This window comes from Rhinolophus sinicus, linkage group LG13 (genome assembly GCF_036562045.2).
Source record: "Rhinolophus sinicus isolate RSC01 linkage group LG13, ASM3656204v1, whole genome shotgun sequence".
Taxonomy (NCBI): domain Eukaryota; kingdom Metazoa; phylum Chordata; class Mammalia; order Chiroptera; family Rhinolophidae; genus Rhinolophus; species Rhinolophus sinicus.
Window position 1 is genome coordinate 29,376,723 of NC_133762.1, and position 27,693 is coordinate 29,404,415.

The window sequence follows — 27,693 nt, forward strand, 5'->3', positions numbered from 1 at the left end:
TGGGCGGGGCCACGCAATGACGCTGGCCGCGCGTTTCCGGCCTGAGAAACTGTCGCGTTTCTGCGGAGACACCTCGAGTGGCCGCTGCCACCGCGCTAGAAGCCTCTGGGTCGGCCGCTTCCGTTGGTAGCGTCACCATGGGAGCTGTGCTGGGCGTCTTCTCCCTTGCCAGCTGGGTGAGTTCCAGGTTTGAAGTCTCCGTCCGACCTGTGTTTTGAGGGAGGGAGATAGTGAACCCCAAGACCAGAGCCCAACTGGCCTCGGCCGCAGAGGCCTGGGGTGGGGGTGGGGGGACCGGCCCTGGGCTGCACACGGTATCGAGGGACCCAAGCCCAAATCCGCGATGCCCCGACATCGGGATCAGGCCGCTCGTTCTCTGGGTTTGTTACGGAACGTAGGCGGCCAGGTCGCCATTGTTTACATTTTCGGTTGCCCCGCCCCAGCGAGCCTTCCGGCCTGTGGGTTCCCCTGAAGCTGAAATCGGACCTTGGAATAAGAGTTCCCGGGGCGGGGGTTCTCTCGTTTATTTCGAAGCACCCTCTTAAGGTGGCGCCATTTAATTTGGGTCGCTTGAATAACATGTTTGTCTCATAGCACGGGATTTGCCAAAGCTACAGAGTATGGGGCAGACCTGGGATTTTAACCGAGGCCCGTCTGCAGTTCTGGTGTAAGGGGAAGAAGGCCTGTGGACTATTACTCAGAATTGGAAACCGTGGTCTGAACTTTCGGGACCTCGTGCAAGTCATTTATCTCTGGCTTCCCCTATAAGACGAGGATAAGCACCTCAGCATTCCTCGCTTTGGAGAGCTGTTGTGAGGATAAAGGGAATAAATGGGTTGAATCACTTTGTAGATTGTAAAAGCCGTATTTTAAAGAGGAAATTTTGGGATCTATGGAGTAGAATATGCTGTTCCCTCACACACATACTCGCTTCAGAGGAGCACAGATTCCTCGAACTCATTTCCTTGTTTCCTAATTCCCGACCTGATTTAATTGACCAAGGCCTCAATCTCAGCTCATTCCACCACCATTTTTTAGGGACCGAGTGTATTTTCCATCCTTTAAGGTTGTTGATCTCAAATCAACAGGGCGGGTTCCTTGAGAGCAATGGCTTTCCAGTTTGTTTGATCTTGACCCACAGAAATAAATTTTACATAGTTGAGTTAATACATTTTTTAGACACAAGGTTCATGAAGTAATTCTTACCTTTTTTATTTTCTATCACATTAAAAAAGTCCTGGTCAGTTGATTTTAACAATCTACTCGTGGATCAAACCCACCAATTACAAAATAGATCTAGAAAAAATATAGTTACAAAGGTCATTAATGAAGGAGTGAATTAGTAATTGGAAACAAATATGTCCTTTCTGTCCTAATAACCTGAAACACATTTTGATGTAAAGCTTAAGATTTGAATTGATGCCATCAGAGCATTCCTATCTATAAAACACTTTAATATTTTATTAATGCTTTTTGTTCAATAGGAACAACAAGGAATTGAGTGTACCAGAGAATGGAATGAGTGAGGGGGACAATAATAGGAAATGAAGTCAGAAAGCAGCAGGGGACCAAATCATGTAAATGCTGTTGTATAGTCTTGCTGACCCATTTAAGGACTTTGGCTTTTGCTCTTAAATGACGTGGGGATCCATTTCAGAAAAGTGGAATGATATGATGTGACCTGTGTTTTAACAAGGTGGTTGTGTGGAGAATAGACAGTAGAAAATTAAGGGTAAAGCAGTGTAGGGGAGGAAAGACTTTTCTTCTACCCTCTGTGGGGTTAGTAACTAGGGGCCTGTGAATTAAACTGACAAAAGACAGGCTAGCAAGAAAAAAGGGTTTATGTATGCGTGTAACATATATGCAAAGTAGTGCTCAGTGGTGAACAGCTCGAAGGGGTGTTTAGAGGATAGGGCTTACTATCTGCCTAACTTAAAGGGAAAAGGAAGGGGAAGGAAAGCACTTCTATGGGAAGAACATATGCATTTCTTTAGGAAAGACAAATGGGTTTTTAGGAGAACAAACAGGAGATAAGAAAGTTTGTGATAACACTTGTTTGTGCAGATACAAAGGTCTTTTTGTCTTCTTCATGGCCATAAAACTCCCTCGGAGAGAGAATTTATGGCAGCCTGGTATCCCTGAAGTTGCTTCTTTTAGTCAGATGAGGAAAGCTCCAAGAGGGCTTTTTTCTTGCATTTGTTCTCAATCTCAAATGTTCTCATCTTAAAATCATCTTTATACCTACTCTGGGTTCTGAATAGGTCGCTACAGCAGTGAGACAGGAGCTATTGCATTTAATCCAAATGAGAGATGATAGTAGTGGCTTGGAACAAGGTGATAGGTAAGAATGCTATGAACGTGGTCAGATTCTGGATATATTCTGAGGATAGAGTTGATGTGCTGACAGATTGGAAGAGGGTTTTGGAAAAAGAGAAGACGCCAAGGTTTTTGGACTGAGCAACAGGAAGAATAGAGTTACCATTTACTGAGATAGGGAGGTGACATAACATATAGTAGGACAGGTTTGTTCCACAGATCAAGTACGTTTACACAGTAGGTACTTGATTCATTTTTCACAAATAATATTTTTCACAAATTCATTTTTCACAAATAATCATTTTCACAAATAATATTCCTTTGTGTTGCTATACCACATTTTACTTATCCAGTCATTAATTGATACACATTTGGGTTGTTTCTGCTTTTTGGCAATTGTGAATAGTGCTGCTTTGAACATCCATGTACGAGCTTTTGTTTGACTACCTGTTTCAGTTCTTTTGGGTGTATGTTTATGAGTGAAATTGCTGGGTCATATGGTAATTCTATGTTTAACTTTTTGAGGAATCTCCAGGTTACTTTTGAATGGAGCTAAATGGCTCTTGCTGTCATTTATAAGGGTTTCCATGTAATGTTGCTTTATGCTATAATATCAGATTTGGTCACTAGGATTCTCAATAAATAGCAAGTAGAGTTAGGTTTGTATTTTTCTCAATATTAATATATATTGTTTTTAAATATAGTATGCTCTCTGTATGAATATAAGTAACATGTATTGGGCTCTTTGTATGTTTTAGGTACTGTGTTGAATGCTCATTTAATACAGTAATGTCTGAGGGAGGAAGATTTGTTATTGAGTCTATTTTATAGATGGAGAAATAAGTTTGCTGAAGTAAAGTGGCAGACATAATACTGACTCCAGAAGCCATGCTTTTTAACCACTTCCACCCAGCCCTAATTCTCTCAGTTAAAACTGTCACAGCCTGGTTTGCTTCGTGTTCTATTCTGCCATACCTGTGTCGTGAAGGAGTCCACTGAAGGAGATCTCAAATGCTGTGGTGTGCTTATTCCAGGTTCCATGCCTGTGCAGTGGTGCATCGTGTTTACTGTGTAGTTGCTGTCCCAACAGTAAGAATTCCACTGTGACTCGCTTCATCTACGCTTGTATTCTCTTCCTGGGCACTATTATGTCCTCCATCATGCGGACAGACTGGATGGAAACGGAGCTGAAGAAGGTTAAGTAGAAGTAACAGTACCCTTAATATACGGATTCTTTTTATATTTTGCAAAATTGTAGTTGAAATTAATGTTTGTATTTCTTCACTACGGTGAAACGCAATCAAGTTCATTGTAATTTGGGGTATAGTCAAGACACAGAATGTGAAGGTATTGCTCCTTTTTCAGAAATAAAGGTAATCAGAATGAACATCTTTATGTTTTAGTTTAACAGCTGAGAGAAAACAGATACTAAAAGAGTGGCTCTAAGATGTTTTCTTTTCACGTTGTTTAAGATTTAAACATTTAAACTGTACTAGGCTTTCACCTTTGGAAGGAGTGAATTGTAGCATAAAAATTCATGGGAAAATAGGAGTTAACCTCATCAGTAGAAAGGAGCAAAGAATAGAGCACTTCACTTTTATTTTCAAAATGCAAGGTGTTTATATTGTTTGGTTTCAAGATTATAAATGAATTAGAAGACAGAGGAAAACCCCACAAGACAGTCTTGCAGTTGTTGAAGAAATCAGTTTCGTAAATCTAGGGTTTCCTATAGTGGGATAGAATCTCTTTAAATGTGGGTGTTCCATAACATCGAAACTATTTTTTCCAGATTCCTGGATTCTGTGAAGGGGGATTTAAAATCAAGATGCCTGATATAAAAGCAGACAGAGATTGTAATGTGCAAGTCGGTTATAAAGCTGTGTATCGGATCAGCTTTGCCTTCACCGTCTTTTTCTTTGTCCTCTCTCTGCTCATGATAAAAGTAAAAACAAGTAAAGATCCCAGGGCAGCAATACACAATGGGTACGTAAGACATATTTATTCATTTATCTACCTGCTTATTTATTTATGAGATTTTTTAATGAGTTTATTTCAGCCAAACTGACAACATGCCAGAAAGCAAGATCTCAAATGCTCTCAAGATTTATTTATTATTAAGTTGTTATATTATGGTGTGGATCCTCCCATTCAGCAGTTAATGTTACCATTCTTATGGAAGCAGTAGAGCATGTATTATAAATCAGTGGCCCACATATATTTCTGACCTATTATACAAGGGAAGTTGTTTCAATATCGTTTTCAGTTGGAACTTTACAGCATGGAGGAGGTAGACAGGATGAGGAGACTTTTACCTTTTTAATACCTTTTGCTTCAAGTTCCTAGATTTTTATCAGACACCTATGAAACAGTTCAAGCACTGTGCTAGGTACTACACAGTCACACACACGCACACTTTTTTTCTATTGTTAAAATACAAGCACATACATGATATATTTAAACAGTGTACAGGAAGACAAACAGTGAATATAATTGGGCCAGTGATTTACATATTCTGTTGCTTCCCATTCCTGGCCCTTAGATCCCCTAATTCTTACTTGAAGACTGAAGGGAATTTTGTGAACTTTATGTGTGTTATAATACCCTTTTTACAGATGCAATAACTGAATTTCATAGAGATTAAATAAATTGCTTGAGATCTCTCAGCCACTGAGGTTTGGAGCTGGGATTGAAGCTTAGATCTGTCCAGCTCCAAAGCCTGATTCTTTCTACTCTGCTATACAAGGCAGTCTTTAAAGATTGTGGACTGAAAGCCAGGTTTGGTGTTGGCTTTGCCAGTGATGAACTGTGTAATTGCTCGCAAGGCACTGATGTCCTAGGTTGTAAAAGGATTAGGGGATCATTTTTCCCCAGGCCTAACTGTTAATTGCTCTATATTTAGCTAACATTATTAATTTAGAATGCTCTAGAAGTCTAGAAAAATGCCTGCCTTTTAAGTGCAAAAAGTAGGGAAACTCTAAAGATACATGTTTCTCTTATTATGAATGTGAATGTTCTCTGTGCTGTTTGATCTTAAGTTGTATGAGATAATTGAATGAAGTAGCTTCATGGCAAACAATGATCTACATGCAGGCAGTCATGTTGAAAATGCTACTAAGGGTTATTTTTGCATTTCAGAAATTCCTTTTTATTGGTGTATGGGTGAAAGTTAGCATTTCATAAATGCACTTTTATATCTTATATAGGTTTTGGTTTTTCAAAATTGCTGCCCTTGTTGGCATCATGGTTGGATCTTTCTACATCCCTGGGGGCCGTTTCACCACAGGTATGGCTCTCTATTAAGGGGGTTAATTATAACATATAGACTACAAATGATTGCACGAAAGCTGTGTTTTCATTATTGATTTTGCAAAATTGACAATTAAATGAGCTGTTGTCCAGTTATATGAGGTGGTACTAATATTAAGTTATTGATTGACTGATTAAAGCCAGGAGGCATTCAGCTCACTTTTCAGCTGTTCTGGAACCATATGTTAATTGTTTGCCAGTATTTTAATTGTTTACCTTCTCACTTGACAATACTAAGTTAATTGGAGAGCTTGTCAGCATAAGAACTTACAACTTACGTGCTCCTGTAGCATGGAGGAGGTAAAGCGGGTGATGTCTTAATCTGCTTCCTTACCATGGCATCAAGTGACATCTGTGGATTTTCACTGTGATTTTTACGCCCTGTAAGGTAAAAGAAAAGGCTTATAGTACCATTTGGAATGTCAGATCCTAGGCTCCCATTGGCACAAACTAGAGTGAGTTTTAAAACTCACTGAAACCCAACAAACACTTCTTAGAACTGCCTTTGAGTTTGGAATTGGAATAATCTTGCTGTACTGCTGGAGACAGAATATGTCTTTGTTTATTACCTCTCTCTTACTTGAATTGAAATCTTTTTTAGGATGTTGGACAGGAACATTCTGAAATGTTACTTCTATTGTAAAGAATAACTTTGTTCTTTTGGTTTATAGCCTGGTTTGTTATTGGCTCGGGTGGGGCCTTTGTCTTCATCCTTATCCAGCTGGTGCTGTTGGTAGACTTGGCTCACTCTTTTAATGAATCATGGGTAAATCGAATGGAAGAAGGAAACCCAAGGTGCTGGTATGCTGGTAGGTATCTAAACTTACCTATGAGGGCCATACTACATTATGCTGCATTAAACCAAGTGTACAAAGAAAAACCTCCATTCATTTAAATATATCAACTCCCAAAGTAGAGCTGACTTTAAAAACTAATTTCCCATTGAATAAATTCTGAATTATATGCATTCCTAGAAGGGAGTAGCACAGATAATATAAATCGTTAGATTTTCCCAATTCACTCATTTTGAGATGTGTTTAGATAAGGGAAAAAGTTGTATTTAGTGACATAGTTCTAGTTTTGATTTCCTTGTTTCCCTGGACGGGGCTCAGAGGCATTCTATGTATGGGACATCTGCCAACATAGGCAGAAGGAGGTGAACAGTTCTCACTGTTTTATTCAGAGTGTGACCCCACACCCCTTGTAAAAGCTTTCTGGTGGGAAAAGGGCACTTAGAATTTTTAAGTTGGGAATAGGATTTACAGCCTATAGTAATGGGGAGGGACTTTGGAACACTCTACTTATTAGGAGCAATGACCCAGCCGTACTTTAGTTTGAAAAATAATAATTGAGATTCCTTGCCCTGACCCCTCCATTATAAAATAATAGAAGCTCTGTGTCAAGAACTTGAAAAGCCAGAAACACAAAAGAAAACAAATTCCTCCATAAACCAACTCACCAGTAATTACTACTCACTGATAACATATTAGTCTATATCCTTCCAGTCTTTTTTCCCTATATGGATATATGTATCGTCTATGGATAGAAAACGCATCATTAAAAACATGTAATATCTTTGTATCTTACTTACTCTTTAAATGTATTATATATTCAAGTAGTTTATAGTTTGAACTTTTTTTAAAACTTAGAAATAGCTTGTGAATGTTTGCCTACAGTACAGCAGTAGTACCTGATAACATATCTTTGAGTATACTTCTGATCATTTCCTAAGAATAAATTCCTGGAAGTAGAAGAGTCAAAGGTTATGAATATTTTAAATGCTTTTAGTACATATTATGAAATTTAGAGTGCTTCTTTTAAAGTTGGAAAAGAAAAAGAAAAAAGTACCTTTCTCACCATAAACACAAATGATAAAATTTTATAAACAATAAAACATGCAGCTCTCCACCAACCTGCAACCCACTTTCCTCTTCAGATGTAACCACAGTTATTGGACCTTTATGTATTTGTGCATCTCCAGATGTTTTTGTATTTAAATGTAAATAGGTTCACACTATTAGGTTGGTGCAAAAGTAATTGCTTTGTAAAGGGTTAAAAATAATTGCAAAAACCGCAGTTACTTTTGCACCAACCTAATATATATTGTTGTGTGACATCCTCTTTTCACTTACTATATGATGAATATACTTCCATATCAGTGAATATGGGTATGTCTTATTCATTTAACAGTTGCATCGTATTCCAGTCTCTACAATTTCTTAATGTTACATGCCATGGTATACCATAATTTAACCATTGCCCTATTATTAGTCATTTAAATTGTTTGTAACTGTTTATTGCAGAAAAATATTTTTTAAATTGTCTATCAATTATTATTATTGGTCAGGAATCCTGAAACTCCTCCTTTACGTCTTTCTGACTCAAAAATTTATGTCATTTTTTACCTATTCTGTTTCGTATAATTCATTTTAGATCACTCAACTCTACAATTTAATAATGAATTGTAGATTTGCCATACTTGGGATTAAATAAAAGTAGAAAAATCTTATTTGTTCAGATGGAAAAACATTTAGAACTATGCTAGTAACTTAATGTATATCATCATTTTATAGTAACATCATATACATCATTTAATTTTAAACATGCAAAATCCATTGATACTGAGATAAGTAGAAACTAATTTTCTCAAATAAGTTTGCTTTGAATTAAACACAAGTTAACTGAGCTCAACATTGTTAACAGTTGGTCTGAGTATACTATGTACCCTTTCATGTTTTCTATTTCTCAGAGTTCCACAGCTAATTGTTGACTATCCATGTGAATAGAAAGGAACATTACTTTAGATATTTGAAAAAAGCAAATGAGCCCTTTCCCATAACGATGCAGTCTCATTGTGATAGGAAACTGGTTTATGTAGCCAGCAGATACAGAGGAAAAGCTGCCATAGAAGATGCCTGTCTGTTCTCTTTTCTACTAACAGCAGCCCTGGCATTTAGCTTGCTGTGAACTGGGCCATTTTGAGAGCCCAAGAGTCTTTTAGGTTCCTAAGAAAAACTTAAAACGAACAATATTTAGCATGTAGTTAGAATTTACTCTAGCTAGAATGATCAGATGTCTGGTTTTTCAACTCATGAAATCAGATTAGGTAATCCAGGAAGTGAATTCAGTTGTTTTGTGGATTTTGCAATTTAACATTGAGCCAACCCTTAACACAGTCTGAAACTTCAACCTTGGGGCTTCTGTCATGTCACTGTAAATTATTGACCGCCATAAAAGTGAAATAATGCCTCTTTATTTTTATATGGAGTAAAAAAAAAAAATGGTCTTCATTATATTGTGGGCATTCATATTGGTGTCCCTTTTTTCAGTGTTACTGTCTGTCACAAGCACCCTGTATACCCTGTCAATCATCTTTGTTGGTTTGCTCTACGCGTACTACACCAAACCAGATGGCTGCACAGAAAACAAGTTCTTCATCAGTATTAATCTGATCCTTTGCGTTGTGGTTTCTATTATATCAATCCATCCAAAAATTCAGGTACGGTTTTCTGCCTCTCCCACCTGTGAGATTTTTAATTAATGATAAACTTGAAACCTTTTATATGAATTTATGTCCAAGTTTTATCTGCGTAAACATTTTTCCATATTATAATAAAGTCTTCATAATTATAACTTAGTAACTATAAAATGTGCCATTGAGTTGCCTGTATCATAATTAAATGAATAATTTTCCTATCATTAAAAAAACAACCTAGTTAACTTGAGAATTTATAATTCTTATTAAATTGTTTACATTGTGAGAGTGATTCTTATGAATCATTAGCCAAGATATTTTAGAGGAATTAAACTAGAAAAAAGAATTGATTTTTCGTATTTAAAAACAAAACTCATGTTCCTGAGTTTCATCACTTAAATACCATACTCTTAAAAATGTATAGAGTTTTATATATGAAATATGAAAAGAACATCTAGACATCACCTCTCCTTTTAAAAGTTGAGAAAAGTGAAGTTCCAGAGAGATGATGGGTCACCTAGCTAGTTGGTGGCAAAGCTGAGTTTAGATTCAATTACTCTAAGGGACTAGTAAATCTAAGCCTTTGTGTAATCCCCAGGAATTTCCAGGATTATGAAATGCCTTGTTACTATCATCTTTAAACTGTCAAGCAGAATCGGAAGGTTCTCAGTTAATAACAATTCAGTAGGTCCCAGGAAAGTACGCTGGGTTTTAGAAAGTCAGCTCTTGGAATTCCTCTGGCATTGTTTTCTTTTTGATTTCATAGGAACACCAGCCGCGTTCTGGCCTCCTGCAGTCCTCTGTCATCACCCTGTACACCATATACCTCACATGGTCAGCCCTGACCAATGAACCTGGTAAGAGAATGTCACTAGCACATTCATTTGATGAAAAGAAAGTAGGAAATTACTCCTTTGGTGGCTGCAAAAACTAGAGCTAGAGCAGATGTCAAACAAACAAGTGAGCAAACAAAAACCTTCACTGAAATGTATAATGTTCACTATCTGTTTGCAGATGTTTATCTTTCAAGTTTTATTCTCCATGTCTATTCATAGCTATTTATAGCTGACAGCCTAAAGGACCACAGTCCTTTAAAATAATCTAGGCTTTTCCTGGGACTAAGTCAAACTGGTTAACAGCTAGACAAGGCAACATTATTTTGGCCCTTTGTAGAATTGCTTTAATTGAATTTTACTTTGGTGTTATAGGCTCTAGAAGAAATAGCTGTAGGAAATATTTTGTAGTTATTCCAGGATTGTTTTCTCAGTAGGATATTTTATAGACTCCTTTTAAAGGAAAATAGTTATTGCAGACCCTCAAATGATGACCCAACTTCTTTTTACTATGTCCCTATGTAACAACAAAACAGGGTAAAATCTTTGTGCTTAAAGCCTGTGCACAACTGTAGAAGCAAAAAGATTTACCAATTCTCCTTTAAAACCAGTGAAATCAAGATTGACATTTATTAAATTTGTCAAATTTCTTTTTTTTCTAAAACGAAGTCATTGGTTGTAACACAAATATGTTACTGACTGCTGAGTTTCAGGTTCTTTTAACTGTAGCATTCCCATGTTTTACTATATTATGACTGAATGATGTATAACCGCACCCCTCAAATCCCTTCTTGGAAAAAGGAGTTGTAACTAAGGATGATAAAATATTTCCCATTTTCAGATCGTTCCTGCAACCCAGGACTGTGGAGCATTATTACACACATAACCGCACCAACCTTGGCTCCTGCAAATTCAACTGCTCTGGTCCCCACCTCTGCTCCACCATCACAGACTGGGCATTTTATGGACACAGAGAATTTTATTGGGCTGCTAGTCTTTGTTTTATGCCTTTTGTATTCTAGGTAAGTTAAAAAGTACTTAGAACAAGAGGCTCATGAAGGTTAATACTGGAGTGAAGCAGCTATTTTGCTTTCAAAAAGCAGTGTGAAGAATTTAAAAAAACAGTTTAACTCTTTGTTGAACGTCCTTGACTGGCCTCAGTTACCCAGCCGTGTACATTTCTTAAAGTTCATTGAATCCTCTCATGAAATAATTCTTCCCAACCTTACAAAGAGATACCTTCTCCTTTATATTAGGATAAAGTCTGCACCTGACCCTAGATCAACTAGAACATGGCTCTGAAAATTGGTTGGCTTATCTTTAAAAAAAAAGGTCTTTATTTCTTGATCATTATAAATAAACAACTACAGAATTATACACATCTGATGTTAAAGACTCTAGTAAATCCCTAAACCCCAGATACAATCTATGTTAGCAATTTGCACTCATCCTCTCACTCATTTTTATTGATATTTTATACATAATAGGATATATTACTTTAATTGTTTAAAATATATATAATAACAATGGGCAAGGATATATTTATATAAACTAGTAACATAAATGAGAAAAGTATAAAGTAGGAAATGAAAGTATCCTCCCTCCAAATTTACCTCTTCCATGCTTAACATTTGGTACATATTATTTCAGGCTTTTTTCCTTTGCTTACTATCATTCTATCTGTATTATATAATTATACATAATTTTCTACATAGCTAAATGCATAATTTTATGTATATCACTTGATATACAGTTTTTAAAATGGGAACATATTATATAAATACATACTCTATTCTGAGATACGAATTTGTCATTATAATCTGGACAGCTTTCTATAACATTATGTGTAGATTTACCTATTATTTTTTTTAATGATTGCTTAAAATAGGGGTTGGCAAACTGCAACCCTTGGGCTGGTTGCCTGCCTACTTTTGTAAATGTTTTATTGGAACACAACCATGCTCATTTGTTTTCATATTGTCTATGATGTTTTTGTTTTGCTTTTGGCCTAACTTTTTTTTTTAGATATAATTCACATATCATATAATTCACCCTTTAAAAATGTTCAATACAGTTTTTTAGTATATTCACAGGATTGTGCAACCATCACCACAATCAATTTAAACATTTTATTTCCCCAAAAAGAAATCCCATACTCATTAGCAGTCACTCCCTATTCCCCTTCCCCTCCAGCCCCTGGAAGACTGTAATCTTCTTTCTGTCTCTGGATTTGCTTATTCATACGTTTCTTATACATAGAGTCACACAGTATATGGACTTTTGTGATTGGCTTCTTTCACTGAGCATAATGTTTAAAGGTTCATCCATGTTGTAGCATGTGTCACTACTTAATTCCTTTCTATTATAAGAAATAATACTCCATTGTGTGGATATACTACATTTTGTTTATCCATTCAAGTGAGGGACATTTGAGTTGTTCCGCAGTGGGTTTATCGTGAATCATGCTGCTGGGAATATTTGTGTACGTTTTCAGTCCTCTTGGATACATACTTAGAGTAGAATTGCTGGATTATATGGTATGTCTGTGTTTACCTTTTCGAGGAACTGCCAAAGCGTTTTCCAAAGTTAGAATCCCACCAGTAATGTATGAGGGTTCCAATTTCATCACCTAATCATTACACAGTTGTCTTTTTGATTGTAGCCGTTCGAGAGGACGTGAAGCAGCATTTCATTATGGTTTTGATGTACATTTCCCTAATGGCTGATGGTGTTGAACCTTTTTTCATGTGTTTAGTGGCTATTTGTATATCTTCCTTGAAGAAATGTCTAGCTAAATCTTTTGCCTATTTTTAAATTGAGTTATTTGTATTTTTATTGTTTTGTATATAGTTTGAGGTAAGGGGGTCCAACTTCATTTTGTTGAGTGTGGCTATCCAGTTGTCTTAGCACCATTTGTTGAAAAGACTGTTCCTTCCCTATTGACTTGTCCTGGCATCTTTGTAAAAACTCAGTTGACCATAAATGTAATGGTTTATTTCTGGACTCGGAGTTCTGTTTCATTGATCTGTATGTGTATCCTGTGCCAGTACCCCACTTTTGGTGACTGTAGCTTTTATTGTAAATTTTGAAATCAGGAAGAGTGAGTCATCCAGATTCATTCCTTTTCAAGATTGTTTTGGCTATCCTGAGTCCCTTGCATTTCCACGTAAATTTTAGGTTCAGTTTGTTAATGTCTGTTAAAAAAAACACACAGGATAATTGGAATTTTGAAAGGGATTGCGTTGACTCTATACATCAACTTGGAGAGTTACCTTCTCAACAGTATTAAGGCTTCTAGTCCATGAACATGGGATATCTCATTTAGGCCTTTAATTTCTTTCAGTGGTTTATTAGTGTATTAGTGTACAAGTCTTAAACTTATTTTGTTAAGTTTCTAAGTATTTTTTTTTGACGGTATTATAAATGAGATTGTTTTCTTAATTTATTTTTTAGGTTGTTCATTGCTAGTGCATAGAAATATAATAAATTTTTGTATATTGATTTTGTATCCTGCAAGATTGTTTATTGGTTTTATAATGTGTATATTCCTTAAGACTTTCCATATACAAGGTCAAGTCATCTGCAAACAGAGATCATTTGACTTCTTTTTTTTCCAATCTGGATGTCTTTTATCTTTTCCTTGTCTAATTGCTCTGGCTTGGGCCTCCAGTACAATGTGGAACAGAAATGATGAGAGTGGAGTACTTGTCTTCTTCCTGATCTTAGCGGGAAAGCTTTTAGTCTTTCACTATTAAGTATGATTTTTAACTCCAGGTTTTTCATAGATGCTCTGTATTATTTTGAGAAATTTTTCCTCTATTCCTGGTTTCAGTGTGTTTTATCATGAAAAGGTATTAGATTTTGTTAAATGCTTTTTTTTTTTTTATGTCTGTTGAGATGATCATGTGGTTTTTGTCATTTATTTGTGTGACTTTTTTTGAGTCCTTAACTTTCAGTGAGCAGCTGCTGTGTACTAGAAATGCATAGATGACTAAGGAGTTCTTTGAATAGCAAGAAAAACAGGAATGACAAGTGCTATGGCAGAAGGAAGCATAAGGAGCTCTGGGAATTGAACCCAGCCTAGTGATGGGGTGATGTCAGGGGAGGATTTCTAGAGGACATGGCACATAGCCAGAGAATGGAAGGATGGGTAGGTGAGCTGGGAGAAGGTGGGCGGTGCATTCTAAGCATAGAAGAGGTACCTGTGAAGTCATGGGAGTAGACATGGAGAGCATAGTATGTTTGGGGAAACTCCTAAGCAGTTAAACCATCAAGCAGTAAATGATGAGTACTGTCTGTCTTGTGATGACAGGCGACAGTTCAGAACTTTAAGCAGGGCCCTTCTGAAGGCAGTTGGTCCCCAAAGTAGGAGCAGTTAAGAAATAACCTTCATGGCAGCAGTTCATCTTCATGGTTTCTTTCTGACTTATTGTGTTTGGGATCACTTTCCAGCTTCCGCACTTCCAGCAATAGCCAAGTAAATAAGCTGACCTTGTCAGGAAGTGAAAGCGTGATCCTCCGTGATACGGCCCCCAACGGTGCCGGCGATGAAGAGGATGGACAGCCCCGGCGGGTTACGGACAACGAGAAGGAGGGAGTTCAGTACAACTATTCTGTCTTCCACTTCTTGCTCTGCTTGGCTTCCTTGTACATCATGATGACCGTGACTGGCTGGTACAGGTAGGCACAGACCAAACACATGGGAGGCCCCTTCGCCCCCTGGAGTGCCTGTAAACCCTCCCGACTTCAGAATCCCCTTCTCTTACCCGTATGATGAAGTTTTGTTCAGTACTGACTCTTTTCTGAAATACTTTTGACTTTTTCTCCTTTTGGACTTAAACTCCGGTTGAAATTCTTACAGTGCAAATCATGGGGTGCTCTTCCGGACTTGAGTACCTGAGAGAAAATCATGACATAGAGCGATCTGATTCGTCTTTGTTCACTAGTTTTTCTCTGTCTAGAGAGGGCCATATAAAGTATTCTGATCAAAGTGATGATGTGGGAAGGACGGAAAGTTTCAGGGAGGCCATTGCGATCTAGACTTTTACCAGTGTCTGGAACAGCCAGATGTTCTGAAGACCTTTGCCCAAGGATTAGTCAGGGTTCTTTATACTGGCAAGAAGATAAAAGCCATTTGAGAGGGAGCGTTCCCTGCTCATAAAAACTAAAACTAGCAGCTTCCTCAGGTCCCTTCTAGCACTTGACTAGGGAGCAGTGTCAGCCAAGTGGCACTGGGGAATGTCTTGGCTTTGGTCGGGGGGCTGTTTGATGCTGCTGTCAGGCTTCTTCACCTGCCGTGCTTCTGTTTTCTCAGCCCTGATGCAGAGTTCCAGAATGTGAGCAGCAAGTGGCCCACTGTGTGGGTCAAGATCAGCTCCAGCTGGGTCTGCCTCTTCCTCTACGCCTGGACCCTCGTGGCTCCAGTTGTCCTCACCAATCGAGACTTCAGCTGAAGCTCTGAGTGCCAAGGACACCACTGAAATCCATAAAGGTTTCCTTTGCTGAAAGCCCTTTTGCTTTTGCTTCAACTAAAATACTAAGCGAATGCTGTGCAAATTTGCCTATATCCACATTTATGACGGAGGGCGAGATTGCAGAACGATTGATGCAGGATCTGAACTTCTCATTTACATGTACGTTTATTTGTAAGGATATAGTGCAAAGGGGACATTTTTGCATTGTAAAGTGAGCTACAGCTGTGCTGTGAAGAGAGTTCTTTATTAAGACCAACTTTGATTTAAAATATAAGAGAAAAATGTTGGATATTTGAGGCCATCATTAATATATTTGTATTGCAGTATCCTTAAAGAGCAAAAAGAAAAAAAATAATAATGTATTTCTATGACACTTTTCCTCTGTGAAAGTCTTTTCCTTGTGTGATACAAGCACTCAGTTCAATCCTTAAACTCTTAAGAGGTATAGTATCATGGGATTTGAGCGAAGGAGTATGTGTGTGGATCTTTCCCGAGAAGAGGAGTTGCTGATATGGCTACTGCTTTTATATCTTGAGTTTTTCATTTACTTTTGTTATACTAGTTATACTACAAGACTGATGCTGCTTGATTCAAGTCGGGGGCTTTGCCAGACTTTTAATTTCAATAAATGCTTTGTAGGTTTGGTTAAAATGAAGATTCACTTGGGAAAACAGTGCACCTTTAGTCTATGTAATTATCTTGTTATGAGTATGTAAAAGTAAAATGCATGTGAGTTTATTATATTTGCACTATAAAGGTATTTGATTAAAATAGAGACTTAAGCTTTCAAGGCCCTTTCTTTAACAGCTTTTATGAATTAGCAGCTATTCTATATTTTTTAGACTTATATGGGCGGTCAGATTTATCAAGCATCTAGCAGAATGCACCTAGTCCTTCTAAAACTTAAGGGCTAGTAGTAGTGTCTTGAACTCATTAAAAAATTGTACTAAATATCTTCTCTGGGTAAGACGCTTGGGTAGATGAGAGACAAGGGCAGGCAATGTCAGGACTCCTCCAGGAGAGGTAGCATGCAAGGAAACAGAAGTTTGTTCTTTCAACAGAGATTTCCTGCCTGTTCTTTACCAGCCCTTCAGGTTCTGGGGTACAACTTTAAGCATGACAGACAGCAGCTCTACCATCTTAGACCTGCAGTTTCAAGGAAGGTGAAGATGAGCTGACAGTGGTGCAATGTGCTGTCATTAGTGCTGTGACTTAGGAATTGCAGCGAACTCAAAGAGGTGCCTGGGGTAGGGGAGGTGCCTGGGTAGGCCTCCTGGGAAAAGTGATGTGTAAGCCAAGAACTGTTAGGAGTTAGCTAAGAGAGAAATGGGGAAGTGCGATGGCATTGCTGAAGGGTAGACCCAACTGCGTGTCAAAGGCCAGGGAGACGAAAAAAACAAAAAAGAGGATTTGTTCAGTAAAGCTGGGATGGGGAGAGGTGGGCAGGAACTAGGTTATAAAGAGCTTTGTAGACCACAGCAAAGAGTTCGGACCTTATGTTGAGGGCAGCAGAGAGCATATTCTAAACATTGGCAGTTGATAGATACGGGAGGGAGGGAGAATCCTGAGTATTTCTGGTGTAATCACCCGGGTCGATGGTGGTTCTGTTTGTCTGGTGAGGGACAGCAAGAGGAACAAGTTGTGCTAGAAGGATGGAGGTGGTCCCTTAAGAATGGCTGAAGAGCATACACTTGGGAGTCAGACTGGGTTTACATCCAGTTTTGCCATTTTTCTATGTGTCAAACCAGTCAGCTAATATTTATTGAGTACATACTATGCTCTGTGACCTTGGACAGATGACTGCTGTCTGAGCCTGTGTTTTCTTTGAACAAAAGAGTACCTAGTACGTAAGATTGTTTAGAGAGTAAAGTTACTTTGCAAAGTGTTTAACCCATTTTAAGCAGTCAGGTAGTAGTTGCTGATCTCAACATGGGCTAAAGAGAAACTGGACAACATTTAAAGGGCAGAGGTTTTCAACTGTAATCTAACGGAGGCTAGATGTGAGGCGTTCTTACAGAAGGAAACACATGGGACATAGGGGCACATTCTCAGTTGGGGTGGGGGTGGGGGTATGGAAGCAGGGCTTGATTGGAACTGTTGGCACCACCGTTAAAAACCAGTGATTTATGTCGGGGTACAGAAATAAGGTTGTAAAGGAGTCGGGGGGCAGATAAGCGATGTTTAGCCCTTACTTTGCCAGTGTAAAGCGGAGACCCCACTTTCCTAACAGCAGGGCCGACAGATGAAGACCATCAGAGGTCCTCAACTTTAAAAACATGGTACACCATCTCCCACTTCATGTAATTCGGAACAGTACTAAAATAAAAACAGTACTAAACTGTACAACAAGTGTAACAAAGACCAATAAAGTTTTTATTTTTTCTCATAACTTTGATGTTAATTAAAATAAAATGTTCTTTAAAAATTAGGTGGCAGTGTCCCTGCTATGCTTGCTTGTACCCTAAGAATGAAGTTAAATTGGAAACCCAACAGTTCACTCAGGACACAAGTGAATTCTACACATAAGTGAATTACAGACAAGCACAAATGCCAGCATTTTGAGTAGCCCAGGATCAGACTGTTCACGGGGGCGTGTTTTGAATGATGAGGCCTTGGTGTCGTCATTCTCCAGATGAGATTCCTGGTGTCTCAGCACCATGCGCAGGCCTGCCTACCTCCCAGGATCGCAGATGGAGGGTGCTGGCTTCGGGGTCCGCAGTATGCTCTAGGAATTCATCAAAGGCAACAGCAGTGGGCCACTTGTACCTCTTTCCACCGGGACAAAGCTTGTAGGCCCTTGCTGGGTGTCTACTTTCTAGGTTGGTCTTGGAAGATACTCGGTTGGTCAGGAAATAAAACTTTCTCTTGGCAATCAAAGATTCTGCCCAAGAATGGCCACAGCCGTCAGTGCTTTCGATGTTCTGGACCACATCCCGACTCAGGCTTAATTTAAACCAGGACTGATGTTTTGTTCCTTACCAGTCCTTGCTCGATTGTATTTTTCTTTGTCCACATTCAAGCTGAAGGGAGTAGTCAGTAATATTAGTCATGCATCCACCTCTGCAGGTGGATGGCAGGTCCCAGGCTTATGCTTACTAATGAAGCTGCAGTGGACCCGTCTCCTCCTTTTGTGTTGGTCTGTTGTATCCGTCCTGGTACCTAGGAGCCCGTCAGGCAGCCGAGTCAGTGGTGTTACCTCAGTACTGCTGGGTGACTCAAGCCACACGACACCTGTGTCCTCATGTGAAGGACCAGAGTGGCTACCACATAAATAGCTGGGTGTTCCAAGCAATGAAGACACTGTCTCCACCCCTGCGAGGTGGTGATTGTTCTCCCCCTTTGACACAGCAAACCAACGCTTCGAGAACTTGGTGACTTGCCCAGTTTCTCGGTAAGAGGAGAAGCAGAGAAACAAACCCCAGGCTTGACTTAAGTGCTTTTTTCAATTAGACCCTATTGTCTCCTGGCCTATTAGGATACAGGAGACAATATAAACTAGAGACTGCTCAGAGACATGTAGGGGAGTCAGCTGAATCTAAACTACCCATCACCACCAACACAGGAAAAGTTAGTAATCCCTTGAAGGCAGTAACTAGTCTCTTACCAGGTCACTGTATTCCTAATGGCTGGTGCCTTATCAGGTGAGAGGGTGAACATATGGTTAAAATTCCAGGGGGGGATTCCCGCCAGTTCTCAAGGAATTATTTTTGCTTTCCCATTCCCGAATCCCGAGAATCCCGAGAAAAGTTGGTCGGGAAATCGGGAAAATCGGCTCGAACCCAGTAATACCCACAATGGGAAATAAATGTACTACTCACAATGTATCTCTGAGACATTTTTCCTATTTATCGCTCGGGTTTCTGGGTGGGAATTCCTATCCGTTCTTGGTAATTTTATTCACTTTCCAGTTCCTGAATCCCAAGAAAAGTTGGTCGGGAAATCGGGAAAATCGGCTCCTTGAACCCAGGTGGTTGGTAGTATTGGCTGTCCCTTTGTGGAAACTATTCATCATGGAGAACAGAAAACAGTTTATATCTTGGGATTTGGGAATGGGAAAGCGAAAAAAATTCCTGCGAACTGGTGGGAATTCCCACCAGGAAACCCTAGTTAACATGTTTCTTCCCCAGATTAGTGGCACCCTAAAGGATTTTATTCCTCTCCAGCTTTAAATGCAGTATCATGAAACTTCTGCTGCCATTTATTACAGGAATGCTAAACCAGTACTATGTGAAGAGTGGGCCCTGGGAAAAAGAAAGATATTTTAGCAAAGAAACCAGAAAGTACTGACTCATAACATGCACAGTAACTCCAGTGGCTTACAAAGTGCTTCGTAAGTATCCTCGTAACACTGCTGTGAGGTGGAAAGGGTTGGCGGCATGAGCTCTACTTTTCCAGAGGTGAGAAACAGGCGAAGCCACAGTTCCACAGCCGCCTCCCTGGAGACTGGCCTGTAGAGCTGGTGTGTTCCAATGTAAGTACTTACCTGTCGCGTCATCAAGAGCCGACAGTTGAGTGTGTGGACATCCTGCATGAGAGTATTTCTCAACGGAGCCATCACCAACACACCAGACCCACCATGGGGACCTGGTGTTTGTCTCCTCGGGGGCAGAATGCGTGCTCCTCTATAGAAACAAACACGTAGAGAAACGGCTAAGCATGCAGAGGACGAGAGCTGATTGCGCCATACCCTAGTGACCCTCCCCAAGGAGTCTGGGCTTACAGGGGCTTCGAGAATAAAATGTTCAATTACATCGTGGGTCTCTGACGTTAAGAAACTCTGCTTTATGTTTCCCAAGAAGCCAGGGGGAAAAAGCCAATTTTTAGACTGATGCCTTCTTGCTCTATAAAAAGTTCCTCCCTACGTTCCCCCTGTTCCCTCTGGGCTACACCTCCGATCACTGACCAGCAGGAGGAAATACTGGGCTCCAGTCAGACTGCCTGGCTTTGAATTTGAATCCCAGTCCTGTGTGACTAACTGTGTGTCCCTGGGCAAACTGCTCACCTTTTCTGTGCCTCACTTTCCCCACAGGAGCAATAACACTGCTTCATTCGGGTGCCTGACGATTAAATGAGACTGTGTGAAGCACGTAGCACGGTTGATGCCCAGCCCCATGAGCACTGGGGAATTGTCTGCTATTACTGAAAGGATTCAGAGCCAGTCCGGGAGGAACATACGCGTCCCAAGAACTGAAACATTTGCATATTGTCTCCACCCCCATGCATCTCTCGTACACACTGCTGCCTCATTGCACGTGATCTTCAGAGGCTGCCAGCCCCCACATCCCCAGGATGCACTGTGCTACCAATGCTGCCCCCCCCCACCCCACCCACAGCTGGAGGGAGTCTGCCCAGGCCATCCTGGACCATGAATAATAAAGCCTCATAGCCTTGATCCAAACTGTCATTGTCAATAAAGGACTCCATACACATTCAACCGTACCAGGATTTTTATTGTTTAAGACCCAGTCATGCATACTAAAATTACATGTTCTCACCACTTTGACTTAGAAAATGTATTAGAAAAATAAACTTTGGGTCAAAACAAACACTGAAGTAGATGAAGTCACCACCGTGTGTCTCTGTTCTCAAAGCCAAACTGAATTTCAGTTTGAATGAAGTGAGGAAAAGTGACCAGTGGCTGAAATGGTGCCCCAATCTGGTCAGAAAATCAGCTCACCTCCCACCTCATCCGAGTGGTGTCAGAGGCTCATGGCCCCAGAGGGGTTTCAAGTATTTCACTTGCAACAGGTTCCCACCTGATACGCCAGGAGGCAAGACATCCCCAAGAATCCCCAACAGCAGCTGCCCGACTAAACACGCCGCCCAGAGAGATGAAAGGAAAAGCAAAGGACTGGCAAACAGGAAATGCATCACTAGCTTCTCCACCCACACATCTCACTGGGCCTCCCCTCAGAGCCAGTTCTAGTAAGGAGGAATATCTGACTGATGGTGCCTGTTCCTTGCAGGTCAAGCAAACCATTTCTGAGTCAGGAGAGCAGAAAGGAAATTACTTTTGATTTACAAATTAACAGCTCCCAATACTGAGAGGTGTGAGAACTGACATCATTCCTGAATAGTCGGTATGTTTCTGTTTGCTATCTCCACACCTCTCATGCCACAGGTCTGCCAGACTTACTACCTAACATTTTACTTTGTAAATAAGAGGTTTCAAAAGAAAACTTTAAAACGAGGTATTATAATAATGCCACAACAGTATTACAGCTTTTGCCTCCCCAAAGAAAAAGTAATCCCATGACAGATCTGAGAATCAGATGGCATTTAAAGAAACTGCACACCCTCAGGGAGAATTCTGAAAGGCTCAATATCACAGGAATTTGGGGAAAATACCTCTTACTGCCCCGACACTTTCTGGCAAAAATGTATCTTGTAAGCTGAAGTGTTTGTAAAACAAAGACCAGCGGCCCCTTGGGAAAGCAGGATGAAGTACGAGGGAGGTAAGGCCACCTTTGCCAAGGGCAAAAAAAAAAAAAAAAGCTCAAGAGAGGAAGCTAGGATTGCACTTCCAGCTGTTTCAGTAGATTTCCTTCTGTAGATTTCAGCCTCTATCCATGAAGGTAGGATTCCAGGAAGAGGAACAAATTTTCCAGAATTCAGTGTAAGAGTATGGGGTAAGAGGAGGGAGAAAACCCCCCATTATTACCTAAGCTTACAGATTGAACATTTGAAAGCTTTAGGTGCCGATTCATTCAGACCTAAATTTCCTGAATAATAACCCAGATGAGGGGCAGGGAAGTCTCTAAAAAGACAGAGTACAGTCTCCCTGGGACAGCGAGGATGATAGATGCCGGGGACAGAGGGCTCAGAGCTCAGGGTGTGACCCTCTTTAGTATACGACGATTCGGGGTGTTCAGTGGCTCGTCCAAGGCCGCACAGCACGGTACAGCTGGAACTCAGGTCTCCTGACTGACTTCTTTTTTCCCTGGCTGACAGTGCACTAGCCTGAATTTAGGGCAAAGTTAATTTTCCGGTGCCTGTGAAATGGGCCGGAGCTTTTCCTGAAGGAAAACTATCCCAGTTCTGCTGTTCACTTGTTTGCTCTGTGAGTAAGGACTGAGTAAGGCTCCCCGTGTGCTCCCCTGGTTATCCCCACGTCCTTCCTGCTGGGGAAGCCATACAAATGCCTGCTGAAGCCGCACACAGATGGCCTTGATTGTCATCCACGGAGGTCCTGCTTTCGCAGCTTGGTTCAAACCTCCTGAGGTGCCAAAATGAGTGGATCTCTCTTTGGAGCCAAAACAAAGCACAGCAGCTCAAGGAGGCAGGCGAGCCTTGGCTCTGGCTCATTTCAGAAGCTGAATGAAATAACTCCTTGGCCCAACTGGAGAAGCCCGAGCGACATCCTCCCTGGTCTTTCTTTGAGTAACCCCTATGTTAAGTCACATAGACAAAGGCAATTGGCCGGCAATGCAATGCAGAGTCTAAACCTTGGAAACGTGGTGGGGCTGGAGATTTGTTTCTCTCTGTCTAGCTTTTTGCTGTTGTTTTTAATCTCTCTTTCCTTTTTGGGACCTAAGAAAGCCACTAACCAATTCTCCCCTTCAGCCAGTTGGGTTCTGAACCCTCTACGTTAGCCATCCCACTTGTCCTGTTGAGATCTTTTCAGCAACGCTGGTCACACAACACTGTCACATGGAACTAGAGGTGTGGCGAGGGGTGTGCATGCTGGCACTGCCAACTCAGACAGGTCCCCAGAGGATCCAGGGTTAGTGTCTATGGTGAAAAGAGCTTTCCCTGGAATTGGCACTCACGAGGTAAGTAATTTGCACCAACAACTTCTCCAGACATTTTCAAAAGTGCTATAAAGGTGGACGGCTCACTCACAACAGACTGGCCTTTGAATTTCGGTGGACTATTCCCTTCCTAACTGAGCCGTCCCCCTCGCCTGGTGGCCTAATAAATGCACAGAGAAGGTACACACACGACACACGGTACTTGTCACTTTTTAACACCATAATTTGCATGGAATGAATATGAAAGGAAATAGGTCAAAAGCCACCAGATGGACCACCTAATCTGATGCTTGGGCTGAAGCTAAATGCTCGACAGGAAGAGTCTAAAGCGCTGAAACGCAGAACCGACATTCAGTCTGGCTGGACAGCCTGACGTGCGTCTACCCACACGAGAGAGAGAAACTCAAGTGGGCTGAGGGGGCCCAGAAGTGACCCAGCAATAACCTGCTCTCATATTCGTTTCTAGAGGCCAACATTTTAGAATCCCAAGTAACTGAACCATTCCCTGTTGTCAGGTTTACAATATACCACCAGCGTCTCAGGGATGGAAGGAATTCCTACAAGACCCTGGTCACCTGCTCTCACAAAGGCCGTCCTTTTCGAGTTTAACCCTCACTACGAAAAGGAAGGTGGTATCGCTGAGTCCCAGGAACAGACATATTTGTTTCCTTCAAGTCAGGGCCAGATGGTGACACATCCCTCTTGGAAAGGCCCCGTGGTACCACAAAGAACAGGATCCAGCCACTTGTATCTAGAGAGTCCATCTTTCTAGGCAGAAAAGCGATGTCTAACATTCAGTAACTAAATCAAAGCCCAGAACCTCAGCAGCCAAAAGGGCCCCAGGCGTCAATTCACTCAGCCTCAGTTTCCAGATGCGACAGCTGAGGCCCACTGAGGCCCAGGTCTCCTCCACAGTCGCACCTCTGAGGCTGGAGCCCAGGTGTCTTGAATCTTAGGCCAGAATTCTTTTAGCTACACAGGCCCGGGATCCAGTATTTTGGGTCAAGTAAAAGCACATACTTCTAGGACCCTGGATGATTCTGCGGAGAACCAGGGCTAAGGCTTTACGGGTTTGGGAAAACTTAAGTTTCTCTTGCTAGATTCAACCAATGAACCCCAGAGGTGCTCGCAGTCTCTGGACCCCCACTCTGATCAGAAAGTGCTGCTTACATCCCGAGGCCTGGTTCAGAGAAGGGGCTACCCAGTGGTGGCAACTGGGGCCTGGACCTCCAACCTGAGGATTCCTGATGAGCAACAGAAGTCTCGAGTTAGGGCTCGTGTGAAAGACACAGTCTCCCCCCACGTCTCACGTGCAGCCACCGTGTAGGCTTGGCCAAGCTGTTTCACAGGAGTGTGCTGACTGGCCAACAGGTTTGCTCCCGGAATGTGGGGTCAAAGTGACTTTGGTCCTGATTTTTCTTGCTTTGAGATGCATAAGAACCAGATACGGCTTCCGGAGTCAGGGTTACAAACTGAGATTCCAAACATTTGGGAATCACGGGGATGTTTTCCATGGAATAATTCAAGTAATCAAGGGTGTCACTCTTGGCTCACCCTCAGCTCCACCGGCTTTTCCTCCATGCTGCAGTTGAATTCCAAGGAGCGACATTGAATCCATGGTACCTCAAGTTCTCCTTGTGCCTGTCCAGAGGAAAATGACAGGATTTCAAGGTGGAGACGCTCCTGGGGGACCAGCTAGTAGCAGGAGTACAGCTGTGATTTCATGGCCCACGTGGGGTCATCGCACTGCGCGTCTGAGGTCAGCCCCTCGGGCGGCAGGGCCTGGCCCAGGATGCTGTCGCAGGCGGGCACAGGTTGGCAGAACTCTTTCACAAAGTCCTCCTCAGAGGCCAGCAGCACCGTGTTCCAGGCGGTGATGTCCAGCTCGCCGGCCGTGCCCCCGTACTCCCTGGGAAGAATGCTTCTGGGGAGATTTGCGTGGAGAGAGTTTAGGTCAGACCCATGGAGGAAAAACTAAAGGGGAAGGAAATGCAAACAGACAGGTCCTTAGGTTAATCAGTAATTCAGTAACCTCTGGATGCAAAGGGCTCAAATAAATATCCATTGGATGAATCGAGAAACGGTTGATGGCAGCTCTACCTTTCCAGGTCCTTGAAAAACTTGAGGATCCTTCATTCTCTTTTCCTTATACTCCGTGCCCTGTTGGCTGGTACTTCAAAATATATCCAGAATCCAGCCACTTCACTGCCACCCTAAAGGTGCCATGCCGCCATCACTTCTCACCTGGACTCCCTCAGCAGCCTCCTGTCTGGTCTCCCTGCTCACACACCTGTCCCACAAGTAAGCTCTTTTCCGTGGAAGTCAGGTCACGTCACGCCCCAGGACAGCCCTCCAGTCCCATCACACACAGCCTAAAAGCCGAAGTGTATCCGATGGCCCACAGGTCACCATCTGGCCCCTGTTACTTCTCTGTACCCACCCCTGCTGCTCCTCACCGGGCATACACGCCAGGCACACTCCCGCCTCAGGCTTGTGCCGTGGCTGGTCCCCAGATATCTCACCTCTTTCAAGTCTTTGCTCAAGCGCCAACTTCTCAATGACACCACCTCTAACCACCCTATTGAATACTAAACCCCTTCCCCTCTGCCTGCACTCACTACCCCCTTTGTCTGCTTAATTTTTCTCCACGTTACATTCTAATACTAGATAACATACATAATAATCCTTTGTGTCTCCCTAGAATGGAAGCTTCCTGGAGGCAGAGATTTTAGTCTAGAACAAACGTACGGGCACAGAGAGGGTTGGTCAATATCTTTGAATGAATGAACATGCAAAGGACCAAAGGAACAAGATTATGGGCCACGAGTAAGGTCATTTCACAGATGTAAACGACCTGGTCCAAAGGCTGCTTTGGTAAAAGAGGGTTCCCAGCAGCATCTCCAGAAACCAACATAGGCTCAAAGCCAGGCGTGGAGGCCACTGAGGTAGTGGTCCTCAAACCTAACTGCGCGTCAGAATCACCTAGGAGATTTTAAAAGCACAGAATCTTGGACTCCACCCCTGAGGTGATAAATTAAACCCTCAGGGAAAGGCCTGGGGTTCTGGATCTGGACTTCGAGTTCCCTCCCTTGCAATCTTGAGATTCTCTCTCTCTCTGTGCTTCCTCTTTGGAAAAGAATATAAAAGTCAAGACCCAGTCTTTGGAGCCACTACAGGGTTCTTAGGTCTAGAGAAGGAGGAGAAAAAAAACCACCCGGCACATTTCAATCGCGGTACTGGGAAAGGTTAAGAGAAGTGGTTCTTCCGTCTTTTAAAGTGTCATCGATCCTTTCTTAAATCAGAAATGAAGCTAAAAACGCACGTATCTCACCAATCTTGAATTAGTCCCCGAACTTTATCCAGCGAGACAACATATGAAGCAAATGGAAAAGTTTAAATAGCATTTTTAAACCCCAAGACGGCTTTAGTAAGAAATCGCCACAGCTCTCTTTAACTCCCTGCCCAAAGGCTATCCCCTTTCCCCTGTCCTCTTACACGTCCCATGTGTCCTCTTACACGTCCCATGCTCTGTCAGGTCACAACGCCAAGGCCAGAATATTAAAAAGTCCAAAGGTCCAAACGATTACAGAGCAGGGATGCTCTTAGAATAACGATCCTGGCTCTGCTCTCTCTCTGCTGTCAAATAGTATATTCTTACTCATTTCATCTTTCCCTCACAGAAAAGATTGCTCATTTGTTTTACCTGTGATCCTGTACTTTACAAATTAATCGTCCCAGGGCAAAAAGAATAAACAAAGATAAGTTTATCGATGTCACAATAAGCTTACAGATGTCACAAATAAGGGAGCCAAGGAAAAAAAATTCAGCCAGTAGGATCATCACTTACTCTGTTTGCTATTTTCTCCTTCAGAAATGGTTTTATGATGGCAAAAATGCCTTTGAATATTCGAGGCTCATTCACTACATGCACTGCTTTGATCCGAATGGGGAAACCATCCTGTGTGGGAAAGGAAGGGGATGTTAGCACATGCGGACTATTTGCAAATGGTCTGTTACCACAGCCTGCCTCCCCTCTTTAAATCTTCTTCATTTAGGCCCCATCACACGGGTCTGATGCTCACAACCTCCTCAAAGACAGCCCAAGAGGGGGCTGGATGGGAAGACAAGCCGCAGGGAAAGTCTCTCGGGGCCCACAGCTGGGTTAGGAGAGAGGCAAACAAGTGGAGAGCTGCTCCTCTGTGGCAAAAAATGGCCTGAGCCTATGTGGATGGATCTAGCAAATATGAGACCTGATCACTGCTGCCCAGGTGTATTTCTCAGGACGTCACTAGGTGTGATGCAAAAAAGGGTTCTGTGGTAGGTAAATATGTTCAGAAACAGTAGACTAAATATAGACAAACAGGTTTCCTTAACTGCAGGCCTATTCAGAGTTGTTGTTTTTAAATGAGGGAAACCACCTTTTCAAAAGTAAATTCTTTTTTTTAAATTTTTTTATCGGGGAATATTAGGGAACAGTGTGTTTTTCCAGGACCCCTTCAGCCCAAGTCAAGTCGTTGCTTTCAATCTAGTTGTGGAGG

The 27,693-nt window shown here is 41.6% G+C and overlaps 2 protein-coding genes across 7 annotated transcripts in view; one reads left to right on the forward strand and one right to left on the reverse strand.

Annotated features, from left to right (window-relative positions):
• Positions 1 to 17,832, forward strand: SERINC3 (serine incorporator 3). Its single transcript, XM_019748596.2, has 10 exons — positions 1 to 176; positions 3,351 to 3,512; positions 4,106 to 4,299; positions 5,520 to 5,599; positions 6,294 to 6,431; positions 8,952 to 9,121; positions 9,864 to 9,954; positions 10,772 to 10,952; positions 14,383 to 14,610; positions 15,245 to 17,832. The coding sequence occupies exons 1-10, from the start codon at positions 138 to 140 to the stop codon at positions 15,381 to 15,383; spliced, it is 1,422 nt and encodes a 473-aa protein (XP_019604155.1). The 5' UTR covers positions 1 to 137; the 3' UTR covers positions 15,384 to 17,832.
• TTPAL (alpha tocopherol transfer protein like) overlaps positions 17,757 to 27,693 on the reverse strand; it is an 18,184-nt gene continuing 8,247 nt past the window's right edge. For 3 of the 6 annotated variants that reach the window (XM_019748612.2, XM_074317611.1, XM_074317612.1), the window contains 2 exons: positions 27,003 to 27,113; positions 18,980 to 20,026 (listed from right to left, as the gene is read on the reverse strand). In XM_019748612.2, coding sequence (XP_019604171.2) covers positions 19,721 to 20,026; positions 27,003 to 27,113 — 417 coding nt within the window. In that variant the 3' untranslated portion in view covers positions 18,980 to 19,720. Of the gene's footprint in view, positions 18,564 to 18,979; positions 20,027 to 20,833; positions 25,130 to 27,002; positions 27,114 to 27,693 lie in introns of those variants that run through there. The other 3 variants (XM_019748603.2, XM_074317613.1, XM_074317614.1) reach the window with 2 other exon arrangements.

What these genes read in the sequence shown, in the direction of transcription:
- SERINC3 (XM_019748596.2), top strand. Translation starts at nt 138, where the DNA reads ATGGGAGCTGTGCTGGGCGTCTTCTCCCTTGCCAGCTGG. An exon ending in TGGAAACGGAGCTGAAGAAG is followed by an intron (nt 3,513 to 4,105) that starts GTTAAGTAGAAG and finishes TATTTTTTCCAG; the next exon opens with ATTCCTGGATTCTGTGAAGG. An exon ending in TGGGGGCCGTTTCACCACAG is followed by an intron (nt 5,600 to 6,293) that starts GTATGGCTCTCT and finishes TTTGGTTTATAG; the next exon opens with CCTGGTTTGTTATTGGCTCG.